General features: G+C 43.2%; 1 protein-coding gene across 1 annotated transcript; it reads right to left on the reverse strand.

The window, feature by feature from the left end:
- Positions 1-1,112: 1,112 nt before the first annotated feature.
- On the reverse strand, positions 1,113-5,546 carry LOC133105019 (interleukin-36 beta-like). The gene is made up of 4 exons (XM_061210901.1): positions 5,528-5,546; positions 4,865-4,972; positions 2,096-2,235; positions 1,113-1,322 (listed from the first exon to the last, which is right to left on the reverse strand). The coding sequence occupies exons 1-4, from the start codon at positions 5,544-5,546 to the stop codon at positions 1,113-1,115; spliced, it is 477 nt and encodes a 158-aa protein (XP_061066884.1).
- Positions 5,547-7,825: the final 2,279 nt, after the last annotated feature.

Below are 7,825 nucleotides of genomic sequence, written 5' to 3' on the forward strand. Positions count from 1 at the left end.
GCAGGAAAATGAAGGAAGCCAATGCAAGGAGGTGTTCCTGAGCTCAGCACTCCTGTGGGCGACTGTGACTCAATCCTGCTGGGACCCTCTGAGGAACCATGTGGAATGCATCTCAGAATTGTCCACTTCAGTGATGGAAGAGAGCAGCATTTCCCTACCCGCTCCCATCCCCCATTGGTGAAGGATTCCCAGCCATTGCAAATCTGATACACCTGCTCGTCATGTGGAAAGAAGGGCAAGGTTTCCTGAAGGAAGAGAGCCTGACATGCTCACATTCATGTTCAGAACATTGCAGTTACTTGCAATTTACACGTCACTGGTTAAGTGAATACATAAATTATACCACAGGCTTTAACTAAAGTAATCCTCACAAAATGGACAACTGGCTTAAAAGCATCTCAATAAAGAAACTGTTGATTGAAAGTTCTACTAGAGTCTAGAAAACATGAATAATAGCAAGAATATATCATAGCTGATGCCTGAAAAAAATGTAAACCACTATTAGTGATTCTTTGAAATACAGACTGATTTACATTTACTATGGTTAACAATTAATCTTAACCAAAGTATATACTGTGTGTCAGATTATTAACTAATATGATATTATGAGTTTATCATGATTATCAAGACATGTAAAATTTTTACTTCACATTCATCTTACCCTTTAGATTCCTCTTTTGGAGTGCATAATATTTATAATAAACATGCATAGAATTAATATCCTTTTATTGATAGGGTTGTATGAACTAAACTGTTTGGAATTCACATCTCTAGGCTATGGGTTGGCAGAAGGAATAGGAAGAGAGGCTACAAGAAGCATTTGGGATGTTGACTTAAGTGGACTTAACTAGGTGGATGGTGGGACAAGATCAAGAAAGAATAAAAAGTGACTCGTAGGTTCACCCTGGAATGATGTTCAAGTAGGTGGGGACATGGTATATCTTGAGGATATCTAGAGGGTGTCCAGAGGATGAGATGGTTTTGGAGTGATGAGAATGAGGTAGGCTATGGGTGGGCATCAGTGCATGGTGGTCTCTTAAGATGACCCACTGTGTTTTCAGACAGAAGAATCTCTGACTGCTTGATCCAGCCACCTAGAGCCCAGGATGGATTTAGTTTTCATCTAAGTAGAAGTTAGTGCTTTCAGTTTTGCCCCTCTCCTTGGTGAGAGTGACGGGCTCCCTCCCCGTGGAGGAGTTAGCTATGAACCAGCCTGGGCAGGAGACTGACTGAAAGCCGAAAGTGGAGCCCTCCTCGCTGCGGAAAAAGAGAAAGGCCTCCTGCACTTTGACGTTCCCATATAGGTTCATGATGTTTTCCTCCTGGGGGTAGGAAAGAGGCTTGTTAGAAAGGATTGCTGGGAGGAGGAAGCTAAACTAACTCAGCCCTGGGAGAGTCTCATTTCCCCAAAGGGAGGGACAGAGGCCAGGGACACAGGCAGATGAAAGGAGAACACCAGCTGTAAAAATAGGCAACCCACTGGTTCCCAGTAGCTTGGCCTCACCCCAGGATCCCATCACACAAGGTGTTTCTGTTTCCTTAAGGCAGCATGTCTTCCTGAGAACGGGGGCGGGGAATTGTAAGTCTCTTTCATGGATGCACCCATCTGATGGTTCAGGCCAGTCTCACGAGATTCCCAACATTACAGCTTCCATCATAAGCAGAGGATTCACTTCAAAACTACAAATCTTACTTTCAGTACGGGGACCATAAGTATGTCATCCGCAAAATCTGATTAACAATCTCCCCTCTTGTCTCCACTGCCTTTGCTTAAGAGGAAGCATCCCAGCACCTAAGAGAATTTCTGGGAGGCAGTTAAAGAAGACTGAGAATGGAGAAACCACCATTCTTTGGCCTTTCTGAAACATTTTCATGGGTGTATTCTCTGGCTGGCAGAGGATGCTCTGACATTAAAAAGAGTGTTACACCCATTCCAAAGGTCGCTTGTATTGATTTGGGAATCAGCCAGGTCAGCTGTCCTTCTTTACACTGAATATCCAGGATTGCAAACCTGTTACTTTTATTCAGTAACATATTAAATGAGATTGAAAGTTCATCTCATTGCACTTCTCTCATTAGCTGTAAAGCCACTCACCTTAAGCTGCAGAGTAGGCTGGCCCTGGATTTCTGTGCAGCAGAGACAGAGATTTTGTCCCTTGATTCCCAGGTAATATGGAGTACCTTTTCCTTTATCGTAGAAGTCTGTGTCTGTACATGCTATTAAGGAAAGAGTGACTGAAAACAGGGAAAATGGAAACAGGTGTCAGGCCCCAAGCAGTGGAAAGGCCAGTCCTTCTGATGTGACACTCACTTACTCCCCCAGCCAGCGTATGCTAAGCAGCCAGGACACCCACCACAGAAGGCTCCTCCAACTAGCCATGTGTCAGAGACCCTTCATTGTTGTCTGAAACCCATTTCCTTTTTCTTCCTTAATATCACAACTCCAACTGTCACCAGGGTACATTACTTCCCCAAAATAAAGATAAATTTCCCACCACACTTACAGCTAACTTTGACCATATGCTTAAGTTGTAGCCCATGAGATAGGAGTGGAAGTGTTGTATGAGATTTCTAAGAATGTCCTTTAAAAGTAGTTGACTCGGCTGGGAGGAGCTTTTTTCCTTATACCCTGTGTCTTCATACTTAGATGATGGTGGAGGTGACCCTGAAGTTGGTAAAGCAGAACACTAGAATCCTTGGATTCTGGTGGCATGATGAAGCCACCATACTGGCCTTAACCTGCCTTCTCAGACTTCTTTTCCATGAGAAAGAAAGAAACTTCTACCTTATTTAAGTCCCAGTTTGGTGGATGTTCTGTCACTATCAGTTGAATTTAATTCCCAACTAATTTAGTAGGTGATTCCCAAGAGCCTGTGTGTTCTGCATCTATCCTTCTGGGCAAGGGGGAGGGAATTTATCCATTCAACATTCTTTATTGAGTGCTCATTCAAGACAAGACCCTGGAGATCTAGGTGAGAACAGGAGAGACATTGTCATTATTGCCATGGAAAATGAGACTAAACCATGTAAGCAGAGAAATGACCAGAACCACAGTAAAAGGCAACACCTGCTTTGGGGAAAGTGGCCAAGGCCTGGGACAGTAGAAGACAGACCAAACTGAGAAATAGGAACCACGAAAAACCTCTCTGCTGAGGTGAAGTTCAAACCAAGACCTTAAAGCTAAGAGGAAGCTAGTATACGAAGAAATGGGAATCCGGTGGTGGAGGGGGTTGGATGACAGTGTTGACAGGGAAAAGAAATGTAAAGATGCTTACGTGGAAAAGAGCTTGATAAGTTCAAGTCTCTGAAAGAAGACTGCTGTGCCTGAGATCTCCCCACTGCTCCCTTTCCCCCACCTCCCACCCCTAAAACACAAATAGATGGGAAGGATATTCTTCAATTAACATAGTAAGAAAGTCACTCTTGATGCTTTGTGATGGCTGGATAGGAGGCTACACAAGTGAAGTGGGAGGGAGGGCAGTGAGGAAGTGATACAGTGACCAAGGTGAAAGATGATATTATCTCATAAATAGGCATATTTTGCACATAGACTCATCAGTGTCTGCTGATGGATTAAATGGAAATTGAGGAAAAGGAGGAATAAAGATGTCTCCTGTATTTCTGGTTCCAGACTGGGTCCATGAACAGTTTGTGGAGTCAGATCCACAGTTCCACTTGGGATAGATGTAGTTAGAGATGTCTGAGAAGACATCAAAAGGACATGTGTAGGATTTTCAGAGGCGACGTCTGGGTTGGAAGCATGAATGCCAGAATGTAGAGGTAAAACATCAATCCAAGAGACCAGCTCTCAATCCCTTTAGAGGGGTGGTAGGATGATTGTAGGCTGAGGTCTGAAAATCTCCAACACTTGGAGATTTTATAGAGAAAGTGGAGTCAGAAAGGAGAATGCAAAAGAGGAGCCAGTGAACCACAGAGAATGTTCTTACCGAAGGAGAAGATGGAGAGTGTTCAAGAAAGAAAGAGTTATCAATTATGCTGACTGCTGCTGAGGAACCAGATATGAGGACAGAGAAGTGGGTCTGGTGGCCTTGGAAAGAGAAGCTGGAGAGGAGTGGGCAAAGAACAGTTCAGAAGTTCTATTGTTTGACGTAAGCGTGAACAAGAGGGGAAATGGAGACAAGTTGTATAACCAACTCTTCCATGACTATGATTGTATGTAGAGCAGTATATAGATTGCCACATAGGAAAATAGAATGGTTGTAGAAATGAAATGTGCAAATCCAGAGGAGGTTTTTAGTATTAAGCTTGGAAATGTTATATTAGAGCATGTCTATCAGCAATAGAAAGAATCCAGTAGACAGACAAAGACGGGATATGCCAGGAAGAGAGGAATTAAATCAAACATTGAAGGAACAAACAAGAGAGGAAAGAAGCTGATTTGGATTAACTTTTTTTCATCTTTATTGAGGTATAATTGACATGTGATGGAGTGATGGGAGGAAGGAATATTCCCCCATTATTAGAAGAAAGGACAGCAAATTAGAAAAGTGTAGGTATGATAATGGAAAGATTAAGGAGTTTAAATCTGAGGACAGAGTTTGCGACGGTTAGAAGAGAGAAACTCCAAGGAGAAGGCCAGCTACTAATTGAATGAATAATCCCTTCTTAACTAAGGACATTTTCTTTTGGTAAGGAGAGCTGCCACTCCATCACACCCTCATTTCTGGGTACGGGTTTCCTTTATGTGAGGGAACCATCTTGCCCTTTCTTGCCGTTCTTGGGGACACTGAGCTGGTCCCCAGTTCCCAGAAGCTGGTTCCCAGGCTCACACGAGCTCAGCCCCATCCCCAGTGGAGCTGATGTCCCTTTAAGAGGCAACGCAGTGGCTTTGATTGTCACTCACCAGGTTTGACATTGCTGACAGAAGGAACTGCTATTAACCGATTTCTTTTTAGGACCCACACCATCTGCTGAGAATCACGAATGAGACCGTAACTCGGAAGTGATTGTACTGCCAGATGACAGAAAAGTACAAAATACACCTGAGGTTATTATAAACTTCAGGACTCCTATTGCATCCTGGTAATAAAGGCTTTTGAATTCCTAGGGGGAGATTTACTGCTCTGACAAAGAGTAACTATAGGAGACAGGGAAGGAAAATAAGGCAGGGGCTGGTTTGTGAATGAAAGCATCTGAAAGGAGCTCTAGGCATTCATAGTCCGAGAGATTTTCAATATTCACCCTTTTTTCTAGGGTTATCAGTGACTTGTCTTTTTTCCTGACTGATAGTTTCTTGGTAGTAACAAAACCAAATATATTTAAATCAGTCATCAATATGTTATTTGTTTCTTCTTTACCCTCTTTACCAAAATCAATAAGCAGTTCTAAATGCACATCATAAGAAAAGAGCTAAATAAGATTTTCAAATGCGGGTTTTGTGATCTGAGTATTTTAGCAAGAGCAAACACATTTACAACTTGAGCAAATGATAGTGGCCCTTGTCCCCTCTTTCTTTGGAGAGGGTAGATGGAAGTATTTCCAAGCTGGTTTGTGATTCACCACTTACCCCGGGGATTAATCTCCATGTTGGCTTCAGGGCTTTCTGTGAAGAGGACAAAGTAGATCAGATGGTGGACAGGTTGTGGTCCGCAGTTGGTCTTGTCGGGGAAGAGGGAACAAAAACATGTTATCCGTTTCTCTCCCCTCCCCCAGAATTCTGTGCAAAAAAATTTTTGAGAAAGCTGCCCTGAGATCCTATCTTATCAATAGATGCACATTTGAGATAAAGGATGGGAAATCACGTTCCAGGGCCATAAAACCCCAGATGGAAGCTCCCATCACTGTCATGGCTGCAGTGGCCCTAGGATGCCCTCCATCCGTCACATCTGGGATTGTTAGGAGGTTCCAGTGCATCAGCTCAACCACCTTCTAGAGCAGCGAGTCTCTGGATTCAGAGGAAGGAAGAAAGAATGTGCGCCTATCTCCCTTTAGCCCTCCATACAGCTGGTAAGCCACCAATTCTCCCAACTTCAAGCTTGAACATCCTAAATAATGGGCAGCTACCCTATCTCTCTTACCCCCATCATCCTCCATCCCTCATCCAAAGAGACATCTCTAAGGATCCTGCGCAAGGACATCCATGGGCCCCATGAGGTATTTTGACTATTAGGGGACATCCACCTCTGGGCTTATGGTTAGGATCCCAGGACAGTTTCCCAAGAAGACCACAAACTTCCCACAATGAGAACCAGTTGTTCACATCCCTCTCTGCCTCAGGATCTGCAGTACCTGATTCTATAGTCATCCCCAGAAAGGAAGTAAACAAACCACCACCTACACCGTTGGAAGCAGTCCCAGCTCCTCTGACACCCTGTGTCTTGGACCAAGGCCCAGAGAGGCTCCTCAAGGTTGGACACAGAGCAGTGAAAGAAGTTTCCCCACACATGGTTCTGAGCAGCAGGGGTTACCTTTGTCCAAAGAGATGCTCTTGTCCTCGAGTCCAATGTTCAAGCTCCACCTGCATCCAAGGGCCCCGTAAAGCTGTCCAGGACTCCCAGGCCTTTAAATGAGCAAGGAAGGAGGGTTATTTCCTGGCTCTGGGTGTGCCCACTTTGGCAAGAAAGCTAGTCCAGAACAGAAGTCCTGTGAGCCTTCAGTGGGTGACTGGGAGGCAACACTGGTGTGGCCGGGCTGGGGTCCTGGAGAAACCAGAGCAGAGTAAATGCCAGGAAACACCAATGAGGAAATACAGAAAAGGCCAGGTGCTGAGTGAAGGAGAACTTCCTTCTGGACTGCTTGGAGGCAGAGGTGTGGCTCTCTTGATTCACTGACTTGTGTGAGCCATAGCCTCATTCACCTCTGATTTGGGGCAATTCATTGTCCTCCTTTCAGAGTTTTGCATAACCAATATTGAGAGTTCATTCTGTATCTGATAGAGATTTACCTGATTAATCTTTTCATCCTCACCACAACCCTTTAGGGGCCATTCATCTTTATTTGTTATGGAAGAAAACAGTCCCTGAGAGATGGCAAAACTCACCCAAAGTCACATAGCTACTGAGAAATTTAGCTAAGTTAAAAGCCAAGTCTTGGGACTTCCCTGGTGGTCCAGTGGTTAGGACTCTGCACTTCCACTGCAGGGGGCACGGCTTAGATCCCTGGTCGGGGAATTAAGATCGTGTATGTTGCATGGCACAGCCAAAAAATAAAAATAAAAAGCCAAGTCTTTCTGTTCTTTTTTTTTTTTCACACACACACACTGTATTTTACTTTTACAAGAGATAAATAGACTGACACCAAGCATTGTAAATGGATGACCACAACAAAAGCAACAATGATTGCAATTACCAAACACGAAACACACTCATACTATGTCATAATATTGACATTCAGTCCAGTAATCCTCCACTGTAACAGCTCCTTTACTTTGCAGTGAAAATTGATTTGTATATTCTTTGCCTCTGAGTCCTTGTGGGATTTTTTTTTTTTTAATTCAAACAGAAAGTCACAAAAATTATAATCATCCTCATCAGTTCACTCAGTCCCATGCAATTAATGTTTTTTTCATCTTGATCTTTTGTTAGCACTTTTATGAGTTCATCAGTTTTTCATTAGAGTTCTGAAAATGCTTATTCATTCAGTTCAGCAGTACAGTTACCAGAAACCTGTACTTGTCAGAGTCTTTTCTATGAATTCCTTGAAGATGAAACCCTTTTATAGGAACATATTTGCAAAAGCATCAGAGTACACCCAGAACTGTCTGTAAATGACAAAAGACTTAAAAATGACCATGGTTAAAGATTTGATGAAAGTTCATAATAGTGCAATTGACAAGGAAATTTAGTTATTTCTAAGATATACATTT

Source organism: Eubalaena glacialis, chromosome 14 (genome assembly GCF_028564815.1).
Source record: "Eubalaena glacialis isolate mEubGla1 chromosome 14, mEubGla1.1.hap2.+ XY, whole genome shotgun sequence".
In the NCBI taxonomy this organism is placed as follows: Eukaryota; Metazoa; Chordata; class Mammalia; order Artiodactyla; family Balaenidae; genus Eubalaena; species Eubalaena glacialis.

Excerpts from the sequence above, each read along its gene's own strand:
- LOC133105019 (XM_061210901.1), bottom strand. Across the intron at positions 2,236-4,864 it reads TGTCAGCAATGTCAAACCTG|TCACTCTTTCCTTAATAGCA; the intron begins GTGAGTGACAAT and ends CCCTGTTTTCAG. Across the intron at positions 1,323-2,095 it reads AGCCTACTCTGCAGCTTAAG|GAGGAAAACATCATGAACCT; the intron begins GTGAGTGGCTTT and ends TCCTACCCCCAG.